Here is an 18,932-nt window from a genome sequence, read left to right on the forward strand (position 1 = left end):
TCAGGAGCTCCGATTTTTCCGGCGCGCATGAAAGACCGCAGCGGTGTAAATAATGCTCGGTCCTGTCGATGGCTTCCTGCAGGACGTCTTGTTGTTCGCCCACCGGTCCCGTGCACGTCCACATGGTCAGGTCGTCTGCATGCATTGCGTGACGGATACCCCTGATGTTCTCCAAGAGGTTCGGCAATCCCCTCACCGCTATGTTGAACAGCAACGGGGAGATCACCGACCCCTGGGGGTTTCCTTTCTGCGGTATTTGGAACTTCTCGGTCGTGAGGTTCCCCAGGCCTATGGTCGCCGTTCTACCCATCAGGAAGTCCCGGACGGAGTTGTATGTCCGCCATCCGCAGTTGGTATGTTGTAGGCTGTTTAGCACTGCTTCGTGTGAGACGTTGTCGAAGGCTCCCTTCACGTCGAGCGCCAGGATGGCACTCTTGTGGCATGTGCTGAGGCCATCGATGATTCCTTCTTTAAGCTGAAGTAGAATGTCCTGGGTGGAGAGGTTAGGCCGGAAACCGAACATAGTGTTCGGCAGGTGCCTACCCTCTTCCACGTAGGGCGAGAGACGATTGTGGACCATGTGCTCGAAGAGTTTTCCCGAGCATGACGTGAGAGAGATCGGACGCAGGTTCTGTAAGTTGATGGGCTTGCCGGGTTTCGGGATCATCGTTACGTCCGCGTGCTTCCAGGAAGCCGGTATACTGCCTGTCTCCCAGCTTTCATTGATATACTTTAGTAAAGTCTCCCTCGCCCCGTCGTCCAAGTTACGGAGGGTCTTGTTGTTAATTTTATCCCTGCCGGGCATCGTGTTTCTTGTGAGATTTCTTAAGGCTGCCATGATCTCCGAGTTGGTGAAAGGTTGGTCTAAATCTGGATTGGGTTCCTCCTCGAACTAAGTTAACGAATACCTCGCGTGAGCTATCATTTAAGTTTCATAGAAATGATACCTGCTCCTCGGCCTTATTTTCATATCGAGTAGTTAGTTAGTCGAAAGAGTGGCAGATGGTCGCTCATATCGGAAGAAAAAACACCCGGTTTTATATAATCTGTGCTGAGGTTTGTTATACAGACATCCAACAACTTATCACTGTGTGTTGTGATTCTAGTGGGTATACGTATATATTTGGACACGTGTATGTTGACAACAGGGTCGTAAACTCTCTAGAGTACGGGTCTGAGGATTTCAGGTCGATATTTATGTCGCCAATAATGAGAAATGTGCCTCTATTGAAAGCATTGTCACATAACAGCGTCTCAAAGAAATCAAGAAAATTTTCTTTTTTTCCTAGGGGTGGCCTATAGGCAACTGTTGTTAGTATCTTGCCAACGCGTAAGGCTAAACATTCCACATCGTCAGTCATGACAGATAGGTGAGGCAGCTTCTCACGTGTAAGGGTGTCCTTAAAATATATAGCAAGGCCCCCTCCCTTTTTTACGCTACGGCACAAATGCTCAGAATGGTACCCAGCTAGACACGGTACTTCATTTCCGTGAATCCAAGTCTCTGAGAACATTATCACGTCAAATGATACAGTACAAGAGCCTAGAAAGTGGGTAATGTCATCAACTTTATTGCTGATGCTACTGCTATCGATATACAGAAAGCAAAAATTATTTTATGAGAGAGAGAATTTAGAATTAAAAGCATCAATCATGTAATAATTTATCTCATCTTCTAGCACGGCCATGACAAAATGAGGGCCAAAAATGTTCAGAACACGCTACGCTCGAAAGTAAGCCACTATGAATGCGCAGTCGTATCAGCACATATCTTACTCAGATCTGCTTGTGTGGCGACACGGATTACAGGCGAGCCTTCATCTTTTCTTACCAAAATTTTCCCGCCGTTTGTCCAGACAAATTTCCAGTTTGCAGCTTTCTATTTTTGGATTGCGGTTGAAAGCAGCGCCAAAGTGGAGTGCCTCTCGTCGTCACTAAGACGAATTGAAAAAGAAGTCGGTGTCGCTGTTCAGCTGGCCTTTAAGCATACATCTGCACATTTCACTCGTGTGTAAAAACTTCCTTTGCTCACAATATCTGAATTTTCTCAATTTCTTGCTCTGCTTTGCTGAAGGCCTAATTACTATTACTTCTTGTTGTGCTCTTTGTTTCTGTTTCCATGTACATAAATATAGCATATAAACAGATATAATATAGGCGTACACATATATTATTGTTTCAGCTACCTGACCTTAAGCGCCCATTCATTAAGAGGTGGCTCCTTTTTAGTCCAACACGAAAACATCCCGTTTACCAGTGATGCAATTGTGTTCGCTGTTTTCAATTAATGAAATCATGCAAATTAAGTGGTTTGAAATGTTGGAGTGCCAAAACATGCGACGTCACTGAGCTAAAGCAACGCAGCAATCAATTTCATCAGGCGAATTTGCTTTATGCGGAAAAAGCAGCATTGTTGGCACTAGTGGACAGCACTTATGTGCACATTCAAAGTGCGCTTATACCCAAACGCGGTTCGAAAGTGAGTGGCGGTAAGCGCGCTTAGTTCGGTGGATATATAAAAGAAATATACAATGACCTTGTATCCAGGAATTTTGCCACCGAGGGACCTTAGCATTGTTCATCGACTGTGTTTGCACTGGCTTAAAATAGGATGCACGCAGCTTCGAATTAAGCTGTGGACGCCTTAGTGCCCTGCCGTGAAGATGGGAATCCTAGAAAAAAAAAAACGTCCCACTTGTTTCATTTGTGCCGTCTTTTTTCGCGACACTGACAGCGTCACAGTCTAAGCCATATTCAGGGGCCTCGACTATTGGCGGGTGGCAGAGAATGGCACTCATTTCCTTGCACCACCTCCACTTTGTAAGTGCCGCGCCGCTCAACATTGGTAGCTCTCTTTCCTAGCGAAAAAAGTTTTTTAGCGCACAGCTCCTAGCCACCCGTTCCTGCAGCGAGCGTCGGCATCGTCCCTCGGCGTCCTCGTAAGCGAACGAACGATAACAGCGATGGATAAAATAGCAAATCAGGAGCGTGGATGAAAGACGGCGCCACAGTGTTTTTGTCTTCTTCATTGTTTATTTAATGTTTATTGTTTCCTATGACCATTCAGCCAACAGGGAGTCCCATTTAAAACACCTATGATGATACGTATCATGCATTGATACAAGGACCGGTCCACCACATTACCGGCTTCGATTAGAGTTTCCAGAAATATCCCTGTATGATTGCACTATTATATTATCTCTAGAATATTCCCAGTTTGCAGTTACTCTACTATCCGGGATCGGCCAGGTTTATTCGGAAAAGAAATCAGATGGACAGCCAGGAAACCAGGGAAGGGCGAGCAAAGGAAGCATCGCTATAAAAAACTAACGCGATAACGTTAGCGCATTAGTTGGGAGGTAAGCCTGTTTCTTTCTGCATAAGTGGTGCGAGACCTACGACAAAACATGAAACAGCTTAAGCTAAAGAAAAAGCTGATATCCTTACAAAACCTTATGCCCTACGTTTACTACCATGTGCATTATAGGTTAACCCAAGAATCGCACACACTGTAGAAAATAAACATGTCTAAAACGTAATCACTGCACTTCGGGCCACCCAAATTCGAGGTTTATTGGCCTCAAATTTCATTGTCGTGAGTAAAGCGTGCTAAACTACAGGTGTCACACAATCAACTCCGGGTGCTTTCTGCCGGTACCGATTAGTCGTAACATACTGCGCCTTCCTTTTGTTTTTCTTTGCGTGTATTGTTTACACCTTGCACAACAATGTGGTCTTGTGTGCCGAGGTTCAGTTCCGAACTAAACAACCTCATCAAAAGCTGTAAAAACATCTTCGAAGGCTGTCGATCTAAAGACTTCTATAGTGCAAGAAATCGCTAAAACAAGTTTTCTACGCACAATTTGTGCCTAAAGGGGACAAGCCCCCGTCCTCAGACAACATGCAGGATGCAGCTTCGAAAAGTAGGTCGGTATAGCGATTACTTTCTCATTTGATTGTTTTTATGCCGTTTTGAAGAAGTCTTGCCAACCTCGTACACAGCCTTCGGGAGTGTTGTTGTTATTTCTATTGGCTATCAAGTGTGTGGTTCCTACCCACGATGAGGGATTGGCCGCGGAATGGGTGGAATATTCCAAATGAATATGAAGCATAAGTTCCTGAATATTTATGGAATTGGCATTGAATAGCGCAGAATTATCTGTTAAAATAAAATCAGGAAAGTCTCTTGGTTAAGATATTTATTAAAGTCGCGTGCTGCCATTTAATTACCTTGCCACAGTATAAAATGCATTCTGGCAAAGCATCATGGCCCACAGGAATTGGGTCAGCACGGGAATCTCTAGTATATGTCCACCTGATTACTTCTCCTATCGCAGCTCACACACGGTTGCACAATACTAGGTGGGATTTTCTATTCACAAGAATGCACATAACTGCAGAAGACTGGGAAGTAAAATACCTTTAATTAATCAGTCGCCGTGTATGGCTCGCACACAGGCACATGAACACATTGGCGTTTTTATTTTCGTGTTTATTTAATAATCATAATCACGTCCTTTTCTCATCTCACGAACAATCTCCATCAGCGCCTGGTAAAAAAAATAAGGCCTGGTACAATCGCCTCCTGGGACTTAGCCAATGTTCCTGTAAAGAGAGTCAGCGTGAGTGTTTAGCAAGCAGGGTATGGAGGAGAAGAGATTGAGCCAGAACAAGCCGTAAGATCCCTGAAAAAAAAGCATTCCACGTAGAGGTTCGTTAAACCAGTGCAAACATTCAGCATCTGCCGAATTCTATCAGAACGCGGCACAGCGAGAACACTTCAGGCGCTCCTCCCAAACCCCTGATGCTGTTCTTGCATATACACATTTTTGACCGATGTTGCATTCCATGCGCAAGGATGGTAAATTTGCATTAGAACTACCGATACTGCCAAAACGAACATACTACTGCTCATGGGCACTGATATGAATAGTTAAAACAGCCTGTACACTTACCTACTACCGTTGATAGGTCAAAGACTGTTAGGAGAGAAAAAAAGGCGCCGTAGGTAACTACTGAAATTCCTTCCATTCACATGCTTTCCTAGACTCGGTAAAACATCACCACCCTGATTGTCTTACCAGGCAAATTTGCTAAGGTGTCACGAGAGATCGCCAATCCCCACAATTACCGCGGAATAAAATATGGCATGTCAATGGCCATGGTGCGCATTATTAGAACACTACAATGTCTGTAAGCGGTTATCTTGCACTTTTATTGTGCGTATATTATGTGACAACACGTTTTCCTACAACTCGTATTCACAGAATTTACACATCACAGATTCGTTTTTCGTCAAGCTCGTTCGAAAGCTTTTCGCGCTTTGCTTCGAAACTCTTTGATTTATATACAGCGGGGGGTGGGGTCACTGGTCATGCACTCTGTTGTATCTGAAACTTAAGATCAAAGTAGGATAAAAGACAGGCCAGTCTTCGCCGGCCCCGCTGTAGGTTCCGCGATAACTCCTGTGCTGAGAGCACATGCCATCGAGAAAATCGAGGCGCCACGCGAGCATTCCACATATGGGCAAAGAGCGCCAAGGCCATGCGAGAACTGTGTGGCTCTATATGGCCTGAATATATTCGTTCCATAGTGTTCACATGTGTTTATTAAAGGTATGACCATGCAAGCGTTGAGATGTTGTGATTACAAAACATTCCGCATACATTCTAAAGGCGAGGCCTCCTTTCTCGTTTTTTTTTGTTTTTGTTTTTTTAATGTGACTGCTGTCGCTGTGCAATGCATCTGCCTGTTCAGCCCCCTTATTAGATACTTGTTCTTCCAAGAAAAACAACACACGCAGCTCTTTCCAAGTGATAGCTGGCGCATGCACGCTTGGATACTGTGTGATATAACGTGGGATTGAAGTGCGGGATCTAGACATTCCCGAAACTTCGCAGTGGGTTACGAGGGACGCCGTAAGGGTGAAGGGCTCCGCATGACTTTTGACCACTTAGCGATCGCACACCCAGAGCACGGCACACGGGGCTCCTTGCATTCAATGTGGCCGCCGCAGCTGCGAGCATAAAGTGTGGCATGGCGCTCAGAAGCGCAACGCTATAAATTCTAAGCCACCGTGACGGGTGCTTCGCCAGAGCTGGCTGCTGGAACGCGTGCAGGTTGTGTTGTGCGAAGCAAACATTGCGGCACACCGAACCCAGACAGATGGTTTGGTGAGCCGGAATTCGCGTGTGTGGAAGGCCAGACGGTTTGCTAGAGCGGTTTCATCACCTCAAGGCCGGGAAACTAATTTTCCACCATTCGAAGTTCCATTGAATTAAGAAAACGTAGTGACAGCATTAAGACAGCATTAGCCTATTAACATTAAAGAACAACTGCAAACAACGCAGTATGCCTGCTGCTTATATTTTTCACTTCTTACAAAGCTTTTTTTTTTAATCGCGTGCGACACTTAGCACCGTTTCACCATTACAGAGCGATTTCTGTAAAGTGAGGAAGTAAAGTGCATGAAAAAACGCAGTGCAGAGATAAATAAACCGCGTCTCTATTTACACTCCTGAGCGTTCGCTTTATCCTACACATTGCCAAGGAAAATTTGAGCCGAGCATACAATAAAGTCATATGTGGAGAGGAGAAATAACGGAAGCACAACTTAAAAACCCACATCCCCAGATTCGCTCAAGAGAGCATTGACCCGACAGGAAAGATAATGTGTAAATACCGTAGGAAGGATTTTGGAAGTTCAGCTAGCTCGAATTTTGTGATTTCAACATGCGTCTTAAAGCCAAAGCCATTGAACATTATTGAAGAAAATAAACATTTAAAAAGATTATTGAATATTGCAATGATCTGCCTGCACGTTGCGATTTTTAGTGCGAGTAGTCTGCCCCTCTTCGGGTAATTCACGTGAACAGGCCAAACTGCGCGATATGGTTGGGGATATTTAAAAAGATGTGCGCGTTTTCGGAATAAACCAAAGCACACAGAATATACCCATGTACGTGTGTAGTCACTCATTTCTTTTACGCACTTCGCACCCCCCTCCCCCTGTATAATACCCTCTAAGGCCTTTAGGGTATCTCAAATAAATAAAGAAATAAAAGTGCCTATGTGCTTTCCAAGTGACCATGAAAAATCGTAATCTTCCCGATTTCATTTTCTTATGAAGCGCTTAAGAAGGTGTATGCCACAGTGTAGGGCTGTGGCATTTCGACCAACGGTTTTATTGCGTGCAATGTGAAGGCCACGGCCACTAAAAATAAATCACCACTCAGGCAATAGATCCACTCTAGAAGTAAGAGAGACATGACGCACTCTATCCCGCAGCTAAGCTTACTGCAGTTCCAGATTGCAGGATGGCGAAGCACCAAGCAAACGACCAACTTTAGAAGGAACTCGCTCTACGAAAACTTCAGCGTCAAGGCGCGATACCACGTTCCACAGAAGACAGGAAGACGAGGCACTCACTGTCGTCTGAGAGCAGCGTAAAGAGGACGGCGAAAAGTGTGCAACTGATGAGCAGGAGCAAGGCGCTCATCACCAGCACCATGAAGCGTTCCCGGCTGTTGGTGACCGAGCTGCGTAACCAAGGAAACGGCCACTCAGGGAGTTGCACGCCGTCGACGTAATGGCAATTCATCGTTTCAGCAGGGCATCTATTGCGAAACTTTTGTAGGATCGCTCAGCGGGTTTCCTTTATACTGAAGCAGGGTACGTCTGGCGTACGAACGAGCATAAACCCCATGGTGGGACTCTTATCCAGGTCCCAAAGCGCATCCTCATGCTCTCACCATAAAAACACGAATGCATGCATACGGGAAGTAAGAACATCACCGGAACTGTGATAGCGCAAGATATCGGTATGAACAGCTCTGCGCGTCTGTCGTGTCGTACACCAACCATTTAGCGAGCCAGCTAGCTGGCCTCCGCCTTCCACTCTGGCAGCCAGAGCTTCAAGACTACATGCGACATTGCAGTCGTCAGTAATTCCGGCCAACTATAGCGACAAAAGGGGACAAGTTTCAGGCACAAAACAATCGTTCATAACTAAAAAAACAACCACACAAAACAGCCCAAAACAAACAGTGCAGGGACGTTGAGACCACCTACAGCTGTATGAACTATATGTATACACGCCCTATACTTTAAAGTCCTGGCTGTTCGAAAATCATCCTGGATGACGTGTTCCTGTCTCGAGCGACCACCGTGGCACAAGACGGATCGGGCCGTCAGGCCGCTGTCCTTGCACAAGACGGGGTCTTTCACCGGAGACTTAAGCGGATACAACAAGTGGCGATGCAGCATACGAGGAAGAGTATACGGGGTCGTTGCCACTCTTCGAACTAGAGGGTAGCTGGACCTAGCAGTTGTGTTTTGGAAGTATAATTATTCTATTTGACGGCTCGTCAACGTAGCAACCAAAAGTAAACAAATAGGGATAATGATTTGTAATCGCGCAGCCGCCGTAGTAAATAATTCTGACTTCGCCACATACTAAACATGAGAAACAACCCAGTACTCTTGCTGTTTACATACGTCTGCACAACGCGTCACGTATGGAAATTTCTCTGCCCCACTAGGAGGTTTCTTCCCTAACCCTTGCAGCATAACGTGCGAAAGGAAGCTTTTGCACTGGAACAAGTACATGCCCAAACACATATTGATGAAGTGTAATTGTATTGACAAATTCACAGCACTTACCGTATAATACAAATATTATACCACCGACAATGTAAAAGTGACCACAGTCGTAGAGAAACGCAGCGATCGGAAATTTAAAACGAGCTAAAAAGGCTTCAAAGACAATCACAGACCTGTATTAGCAGGAAGTTATTTTAAAGCGCTGTGGTAAACTACAACCGAGTAAAAAAAAATTCCTGCAAGATTTCAGAGAACATGTGAAAGGTTTATCTAGCACAAAAACCTTTGATAGATTTTCAGTAGGCTTTGTCGGTATTAGTATATAATAGCCAGCAACCCGTCATCACTCGCAAGCACACAGGTCATCTACCAACAGATATGTCAAACATAAATAACGCCATTACACGAAGGAAGGCATATTCAAGAATACATAAGTAGAAGAAAGTAATTGCAGGCTACAAAAAAGACTCGTCACTTGTAATAAAAGATATCTCTGCAAAGAGCACTAACAATATTTATTTGCAATACATGGCTTCAAGTGACTACAACCTGAAAGTACTTCCCAAATTTTTTTTAGCTGACTCCATGACGTTACGATTTACGAAAATTAGACCTTTCCCTTTTATTCTTCTAGAAGTATATTATTTCTAGTTGCATCTGATTTCTTTCAAATGGAAACCATTAAGCATACAATTGTATTTAGAGTGAATTTCTGATCGCCTCATATAACAACTAGCAACAACACAATTAATTGCACTATGCGTGTAGGTTATTAAATAATATTCACAGCAATATAGACAGTTGCACAGCAAATAACAGAGACCTACAGTCATAGTAACTCGAAGACAAATGTCGTGGTAAGGTACAGAATGAAACACTGCGCCAGTAACGCTAATCTTCCAGCCACTACAGTCACTGTAGCACAGCTGTAAAATATGGTCAAGTGCATTATGACTGAAAGCCGGGCGAGTTGGTACGAATTCATGTTGTTACTGCTCGAAGAGAAAACGGCTACAAGGAAGGATCGAAGTACACAGCACATGCGCAGACTCGCAACTACTTCATCCTGGAAGGTTCTACAAATAAATTAGTGACGGAACTGCACGTGTCATTTAATTATATGAGGCGGAACGAGCGGGCAAACAAATTATTTTAGCCTGCCCGCTATTACAGCAAGCGGGGGCGGTTTGGGCGGGTTGCCGGATTTGCCGGGGCGTAAACGTGGGCGGCCGTAGTGTTCCTGTATATGCTCCCGCAGAGAGCAGAGTTGCGAGTAACTTTTCCGGCGCCGCTCGCACCGCCTTCCGCGGAGAGCTATCACGTGGCGCAAGATGACGTCAAATGTCCAACTGCGCCGCTGCGTAGCCAACATCACGGGCGCGATGCCGACTCGGCGTTTCCGTCAGTTCCATCGTCATTGCAATCAGCGGACCGTTGAGCGTGCGTTGCAACCATCGGCTACGGGCTGTGGGCAGGTTATTCGACGATATTAAGTCAAGGCCCTTGGTGAAGTGATACGAAACACATCCTATTGACACTTGCATTCCCGTATGACGGAGTGCAGCGCACCAAACTGCACACACCGCACGCGCGGTGCTGCTCGGACGCGCAGACGTGCGCCGGCGACCGGACGGCTGCGAATGGGAACACTATATGCGAGATGCGTTCGCCTTGTTTACAGAGGTGAGTTTTGCCTTCTTTACAATAAAGCAACATTTATCTCGAGTAACACCCGTCTTAACGTTGAGATGCGTGCGGGTGGCTTGAGATATTGTTCACTTGTTCGATTTTTGGCGTTCATGTGAAGCGCCACGCAAACTCGGGACAAAAAATGAACGACACGTCTGCATCACGCTGCACATATACGCCAAGAATGTTAACTTAGCAACTAGCCTAATTGGCTGTCTTGCCTATACGAATGTTCTGACAATGCGGGTTTCGAATTGTGTGTACAAAACAAAGTAAGTAGTAGCAGATGCAATTTACCCGCTTCACCCTTGTTTCTCCCTGCTGTTTTTTTTTTTTTTTATCGGCGTTCTAATTTTTCATGTAACGTTGATTGATGCGCTAGTGCTCATTGTTTTCTAGTAAGCGAAAAGCTAGCGCGCTCCGGCTTACGAGACAACTGCGATAGCTTCAGCATTTACCGCCCGCAATATCTTGCTTGTTCGATGGGCCTTTCCAGAAATGACGAATGTGAAAATATGCCTGTATGTTTAATAAGCGCTGTGCTGTGCATTAGCAAATAAAGAAAATGTAGTTGCCGATACCATTCGTATCTGGAAATAAGTGTTAACCGAGGCTGTCGTCGACGTTTGTAATGCTGGTATATGGTGATTAAATAAAACACGACATGAACGAGCGAAATCCTCATAAGAAATCATGTAGGATAAACAGTTTTCATGGGCTAATAGAAAGATAATGATGCAAGGTCAATGCAATCACTCAGGAACACAAGCGTGGTTAAATAGATTGTCATGTATATGCGTGATTGTTTACATCAAAGGGAAGCACCGTTCTTTTTTAACGACTAAAAGCCGCAATTAAAGTAAACTCCCACCGCAGTGATGGCGCAGGTACTGCAGAAAACTAGGTAGGGTCATCGGATCCATGTAGAGCAGCACGCACTTAATGGCGCAAACACACCGACTGCAGTTGGCTTGAAGAAAGGGTCGCTAAACACACGCATAGGGACGAATGTCAGATACCGAGTATGTTGCATATGTACTTGTCTGTGGTTGTGATGTCCGTACATTTCCTAATTACATCACACCATTACGTCAGCAAGCGGCCATCAGCCTTGCACTCTTAGAAGACGGTAAAGCTTGGTGTACTGCGGCTCCAAGAGGGCAATTCTGTCCTTTGTAACAGAATGCTTGGTACTCAACAGCTGACCCCACACTACATCAATTGGTTCCCGGAACACATGGGACCATTGGAGGGGCCGCTGAACTAACTAACCTAGTGTTCCTGTATGTGCTCCCGCAGGCAGCAGTGTTGCACATAAATTTTCCGGCAACGCTTGCACCACTATTCGCCGAGCGCTATCACGTGGTGCAAAATGACGTCAAATGTTCAACTTCGCCGCTGCGACGCCAACTTGACGAGTGCGGTGCCGACTCGTTTTCGTCAATGCCGTCGAAATTGCAATCAGGGGACCGTCGAGCGTGCGTTGCACCGATCGGCTTCGGGTTGCAGGTGCGGTATTCGACGATATTAAGTTAATGACTTTGGTGAAGTGGTACGAAACATAATTTCGGCAGTTGTATAACGGGGAGGTGGCAAAGCATTTACGCGGCAAGCATGGCAATCGCACGGGAGGTGGCAAAGCAGTTTACGCGGTGCCGTGCGGACGCACGAGACCGGCCGGCTCCGAAAGGGTCAGGATTTGCGAGGTGCGTTCGCCTTGTTCACAGAGGTGAGTTCGGCTTGTTTACACTAAAACGGGTCTTAATTATCTCGAGTAACACTCCTGTACACGCTGAAATGCGTACGGTCTGCATGAGAGGTTGTTCACTTGTGCAATGTTTGGTGTATACACCGTTTTTTCATGGGCGCCACCATGGATGGTGGTGGATGGATGTTATGAGCGTCCTCTTTAGAACGGGGCGGTGGGGTGCGCCACCAAGCTCTTCTTATTATACTGCCTAATGTCGTACCTAGGTTAAACAATGAAAAAAGAAAAAAAAACACTGAACTACCACGCGCAAATTTTCTGATCCCTTATTCTGATCCACTGTTCTTTTGTACGTCTCCGTCTTTTGTCGTTTCCCTACTTTTCTTCCACCAATCTTCCAATCGCCTCTTACTAATGCCTATTGCGGACATGTTTGCTTTACCACTGCTCCCGCTGAACCCAAGGGCTTCAAGGAGGCCAGTGCTGCCTGAATCGACCGCTGGGTAGACGTCTTCACATTCTAAAAAAACATGCTCCGTCGTATCCCTGGCTTTACCGCAGCAAGCACATGCTTCTTCTTTCTTCTTATATCTGGCTTTATAGGTGCATGTTCTAAGGCATCCCGATATCGCTTCGAAAAGTAATGAGCTTCCCTTTGAGTTATCATAAGTGGTTTCTTTCCAGATTTCGTTTTTTCCTTTTAAGTAGTTCCTCATGACAGATTTCTTTTCCATTGCCGCCACCCATGAGATTAGTTCAGCCTCTCTGACATTCCGTGTGACCTTCTTTATGCTGTGTTGCCCACCCTACAGGCCACATGCTTGCTGGTAAGCTTCCTAGTTCTTTTCCTCCACTGTGAATCAATGTTTTTCCTGTACAGATACCTGAACACTCTCCCAGCCCATTCACTTTCTTCCATATTCCTCAGCCGATCTTCATACTCAATTTTACTGCGAGCTTCCCTCACTTCAAAGCTAGTCCAGCCCATAGCACCCTGCACAGCTTCATTTGTAGTCTTCCCATGAGCGCCCAATGCGAGGCGACCCACTGACCTTTGGTTCCCGTCGAGTCCTGATTGTACCCCTGATTTAAAGCAAACAACCGCATTTCCAAAACTAAGTCCTGGAACCATTACACCTTTCCACATGCATCGGAGGACCTCGTACCTATTGTATCCCCATAGCGCTCTGTGCTTCATTATGGCTGCATTTCTCTTCCCCTTTATTGTTATGGTTTTTTCCTGTGTTTTCATATATCTATTGCCTTCGTTTATCCATATACTAAGGTATTTATATTCTGTTACCCGAGGGATTTCTTGGCCCTTTATCTCCACTGTCTGTTCACTGCTTTCATTAAATACCATAACACCTAATTTTCTAACACTAAATTTCAAACCTAAAGTGTTGCCTTCCTGTCCACAGATATTAGCCAGACGTTGTAAATCACTTTGCTTGTTACCTAGCAACACAATGTCGTCCGCATAAAATAAACCTGGGAGTTGCTGCTCTACTACTATACCCGGCTGTTTGTATGAGAGATTAAACCCGATATTACTTCCTTCTAGCGCTCTCTCCATCCTCACCATGTACATGGGCACCCCTGCCTCAGTCCCTTGTTGATATGAACTTTCTCCTCGCTCCTCATCCCTTCCTATTCAACGCAAGCGGTATTTTCTACGTAAATCACTCTCAAAAGCTGTAGACAATCGTTACCTAAGCCTTCTCCTTCCAGAATATCCCACAAAATGTTGCGGTCTACGCTGTCGTAGGCTCCTGTAATGTCTAAAAATGCCACATACAATGGTCTGCTTTTGATATTTCAATACACTGAGTAAGAAGAAACAAGTTATCATCCACACGCCTACCTATTCTCAAGCCATTCTGAAGCTCTCCCAAAATGCCATTATTCTCTGCCCATGCTTGAAGCTTTAATTTGATTGCCTGCATTGCTAGCCTGTATGCTAGCCTGTAATGGTCAACGGTCTATACGAGTGAATTCTGTCTTTCTCCCCCTTACCTTTATAAATTAAATTCATTCTACTTTGTCGCCAACTGTCTGGTATTCGTCTATCTTTTAAAGTTTTTTCCACTGTTTTCACTAGAGCTTCCTTACTTTTTGGTCCTAGTTTATTTATCAGCCTAACCTCGTCTAGCCCTTTGGCTGTGCGCTTAGAAATTTTCTCTTCCGTTTTCTTCCAGTTTAAATTTGTCAGCACCAGCTCCTTTTCCACTTGGCTCTCCTTCATGCTCTTTTTTTGCCACCATATTGCTACGCAGTGATGCCATCTATGAGCAGTCGGCATGCTGGCTTGGGCGAACGCTCCGTTTTGCATGGCAGGTATACGTTTGGCGATAGTTTCTGGCATCGCCTCGGACGACACTCTAAGGACAGAAAACGCCCAATTATCGTTAAGTTTACACCCTCTAAAACTAAAGAATCAATTCTTTCTAAAGGTTCAAAATTCAAAGGTACAGACTACAGCGTAGGTGAATACTTTTCGCGCCGCGTTCAAAACTGCCGGGAACATCTTGTCGCTTTTGCCAGGGCGACGTCCGTGCCTTTTTCCCTGAGATTTAAAACTTTGCATATTGGCCCCAAACGTTACGTCTTTGATGAACATTCAGAATCTGTAAAAGAAATATCTTAACAATCAACTCATCCTTGCCGGTCATCGCGCTATCCACCACCAGTAATCTTTACTAACATTCGCAGCTTCCTGCCGAAACGCGATACAGTATGGAACCTTGTAACTTCGTCAGGCAGCAATCTACTTATACTAACCGAAACGTGGCTGAACAACGATATCACTGACTCAGAAATTCTGTTTGACCTGCCCAACTTTAATCTTTTTCGCGCTGATCGCAAGTATTCTCGTGGGGGAGGAGTCCTAATTGCAGTCAGCGAACAATTGTTTTGTTCTGCCATTAATGTCGCGTCAGACTTAGAAATGCTGTGGATTATGTGCCGCGCCTCACCTCTGACGTTATTAATTGGTGTGTGTTATAGGCCACCTCGCAAAAGTCCCGACTTTCCCCGCAAGCTTCACAATGTTCTAAATAAACTAGTATCAAAGCACCCTAAAGCACACATCCTACTATTTGGGGACTTCAATTACCCCAATATCGACTGGAGTAACCAACCTCAGCCCATAGTTAGTCAAGAAGAGCCGAATGACTTCATTGACGTTTGCCTTAATTTTAACTTGACCCAAGCTGTATCCGAACCGACACCCGTCGCAAGGGAAGCAGCGAACACTCTGGATCTCATACTGACCACTCATCCAGACAGCCTTAATTTCATTACAGGCCTCCGAGAAATCAACGACCATAAAGTAATCCATGCCAACTTTAACTTCGAACCTGAATTAAAACAAACTTCTCTAAAAACTATTAGGCTCTACGATAAGGGAAACTACGAAGCAATCAACTCTGAAATAACGAACTTTCTATCGGTCTTTGAAACGTCCTATCTTTCCAGAAGTGTAAATGAGAACTGGACCCTTTTCAAGCATAAAGTTATCGAACTAACAAATAAATACATTCCGTCATGCAGTTTACGGAAGAGTAATCAGAAACCCTGGTTCACAAAGACACTGAAAAGGCTCGAAAACAAGAAAAAAACGCGCATTTCGTACAGCGAAACGCCACGCAAACCCCCACGCATGGGAAAAATATTATGAAGCTGAGAACACATACTTGGCCGAGATTGAAAGTGCTAAGCGTTCATTTTACGAAGTAGTACTACCAAAAATGATAGTTGATAACCCCAAGAAATTCTGGAAGGTGATAAACCCGAAGGAAGCGCGTGCTATCACCCTCACTAACAATGCTGGTGAAATCGTGGCTGATTCCGACTGTGCAGACATCTTTAACACTGCATTTTCATCTGTTTTTACCGACGAATCCGAATCACCATGTTTTACATTACCACTTATTATTACTACAGCCATGGACGCCGTAACTTTCAGCAGTAGTGGAATTTCGTGCATAATAGATAAAATAAAAAATTCATCTGCTGCCGGCATAGATGACATCAATCCAAAAATTTTGAAAAACGCTAACCCAGCCTGTTCCAGTATTTTCTGTTTATTGTTTTCACAATCACTCTCCGAAGGAACCATTCCAGACGACTGGAAAGTGGGGAAGGTCGTTCCCGTGCACAAAACAGGTAATACTGATTCTCGTCTTAATTATCGGCCCCTTTCATTAACAAGTATTCCCTGCAAAATCATGGAACACGTCATTTACTCCCAAATCATGCAATTCCTAGATTCCAATAACTTCTTTCATCCGTCACAGCATGGTTTTCGTAAGGGTTTTTCGTGCGAGACTCAACTAGCCATTTTTCTTCATGACATTCACGCCAACCTTGATATTAATCTACAAACTGACGCCATCTTCTTAGACTTCGCTAAGGCGTTCGATAAAGTACCTCATCAACGCTTGCTTCTTAAACTTTCCCAGTTAAACCTACATCCAAACATCATCGCGCGGATTAACGAATTCCTCACGCATCGCTCTCAGTCTGTCTTCATTAATAACCAATCTTCCAACCCGCTCCCAGTCACCTCCGGCGTCCCGCAGGGTTCCGTCCTCGGTCCCTTGTTATTCCTCATTTACATTAACGACTTACCCAAGCGCGTATCTTGCCATATCCGCTTGTTCGCTGATGATTGCGTTATTTATCGTTCGGTAACTAACCCTTCTGAGCAAGAATCCCTTCAGGCAAACCTAAACCTCGTGCTAAACTGGTGTTCGCAGTGGATGATGACACTCAACCCTAACAAATGTAAGTACATGTTTTTTCACCGCCGTCGCAACCCTTTTGTTTTTGAATATTCCGTTTCTAACTCCCCTGTTGACCTCGTTCAGTCTTACAAATACTTAGGTATCACCATTTCTGATTACTTATCTTGGCGACTGCACGTAACTAACCTAATATCATCAGCTAATAAAACATTAGGTTTCTTAAAACGTCACCTGAGGGAAGCCCCTCAACACGTCAGACTACAAGCATACATCTCACTTATCAGAACTAAACTGGAATACGCATCGCCCATCTGGAACCCTCATCAAGCATATTTAACAAATGCCATCGAAGCTGTACAAAACCGAGCTACCAGATTTATTCACTCTTCATACTCATACGACGTTAGCATATCATCTCTAAAATTACAATCAGGCTTGTGTGATCTTTCTGCGCGCCGTCGCATTGCCAGTCTTGTTTTGTATCACAAGTTTTTTTATTCGCCCCTAAGACAAGAACCATACATCTGCGCACCCCCACCACGCAGATCCCATCGCATCGGTCACCCTCTTCAAGTTTTGCGTCCACGAGCCCGTACTACTACCTTCATGAACTCATTTTTTTCACGAACAGCAACTGACTGGGACGGCCTTCCCCAGCATGTCGCTGCCATAACCTGTCCATCCACATTTTCGACTTCTGTGAACGCCTGCATCTTGTAAACCCCACCCCTTATGTAACACCCCGAAAGGGGTCTTTAAGGAAAATAAAGTGATGTGATGTTTGTTTTCGTGCTCGCGCGGTTTATTCAGCATGACGTACGTCTTCTACGCGCTAAACGGTTGTGCGAGACGCACTGAAGGGGTTTAAGTCGGTATGGCCGGACTTTCTGCTGGCACTGAGGCGGACGGAGCACGCAGCGCAATGTGTGCGCGCATGTATTTGAGCCTACAATCAGCCTCGGAGCTCAATTGTGTATTTCTGAACGTTCCATTCACTAATGTGACCTTATTCCAGTATTGTCCTCTAGTTCTAAGCTGAGGTTCAGCAGAAATGCAACATACGTGGCAATCGTAACTGCGTGGATACCGTTCTGCTACGATAGGAGCTGTGCTGTTATATTTCGACAGGCGTTCAAACTGTTCGCTGCAGGTTGCATTGTGGGACCACTTCGTTCGATGGATGAGGTTTCCGCCCATGAATAAAATAGTTGTGGCTAGTAATAGCAGCATACCTTATAGTCTGAATTAAGCTTGTCCAGCAAAGCGACCGTTTACGAACTGCGCGTGCGTCCCAAGCAGTGGTAAGTGCTGGATTACAGATATCTTTGTTCTATATAGCGCATGGTCCAAGCATACGACATCAGCGGTTATATATCTATAAAGGTTGTGCGGTGTGACTATACGAGGTCGTATTGCGGCGTTAGCCCATTTTCTCTAGCTTTTTCGAGAAAGAGGATGATAACCGAAGTATTTTTCGGGTGTGTTCGTTCCGTTCTCTACGACGCACTCACACGTATTACAGAAACTTTGTCCTCAAAAATAGCCATCGCATTCTTTTTATGCGATCCTTCTCGTATGTTATGGCTGTATACAGGCCAAAAAGGCAATGCCGAAGCACGAAACTTATATATGTATCCTGCTGGTTTGTCAACAGCAGTGATCGCTGTGTTGAGCAGCGCCATTGGCCTCATGCAGGAAGGCTAGCGTAGACATATAGTAATTTCAAGCATACTGAACTTGAAATGCGTGAGAATGATGCCGGTGTATCATAAATATTTGATAGGTCCTGCCGCTTAGACGTTTCGTGGTTGCTTTAAGTTGGCCGTGCTTGAGCATGCGCTCTTATGTTTTATGTTTTACTCCCTACGCCAAGCGATCAGACAGTGAGCTGATTTACCATTTCGTGCCGGTGATACAGAGACAACGGTTTTCTTTCTTGAATTAAAACCGATATAAACAAAATAGTTCACAACACCTACACACACCAGGGCTGATAAAGCGCGTCACATTTTTGCGCCCCCAAGACATATTTCCGCCTACTGTAGTTACCGATGCACCGAAAGGCTTCCCTGACGACATTATATGAACGGACATGGCGTAAATTTCACAAAGTACGCTCTAAAACATTCCGAAATCGTTCCGCAGCACACGACAGCAATACTTTCAAGCAGCGCTGCGCCGGATCG

At 45.0% G+C, this 18,932-nt stretch overlaps 1 protein-coding gene across 2 annotated transcripts in view; it reads right to left on the minus strand.

Annotated features, from left to right (window-relative positions):
* Window positions 1-4,468: 4,468 nt before the first annotated feature.
* Window positions 4,469-18,932, minus strand: part of LOC129382939 (uncharacterized) — a 32,481-nt gene continuing 18,017 nt past the window's right edge. Inside the window, exons 3-4 of one of the 2 annotated variants that reach the window (XM_055067155.2) lie at window positions 7,429-7,538; window positions 4,469-4,605 (exon numbers count right to left, since the gene is read on the minus strand). In XM_055067155.2, the coding sequence (XP_054923130.1) occupies window positions 4,544-4,605; window positions 7,429-7,538 (172 nt within the window). In that variant the 3' untranslated portion in view covers window positions 4,469-4,543. Of the gene's footprint in view, window positions 4,980-7,428; window positions 7,539-18,932 lie in introns of both variants that reach the window. The other variant, XM_055067154.2, reaches the window with a different exon arrangement.

Source organism: Dermacentor andersoni, chromosome 3 (assembly GCF_023375885.2).
Source record: "Dermacentor andersoni chromosome 3, qqDerAnde1_hic_scaffold, whole genome shotgun sequence".
In the NCBI taxonomy this organism is placed as follows: domain Eukaryota; kingdom Metazoa; phylum Arthropoda; class Arachnida; order Ixodida; family Ixodidae; genus Dermacentor; species Dermacentor andersoni.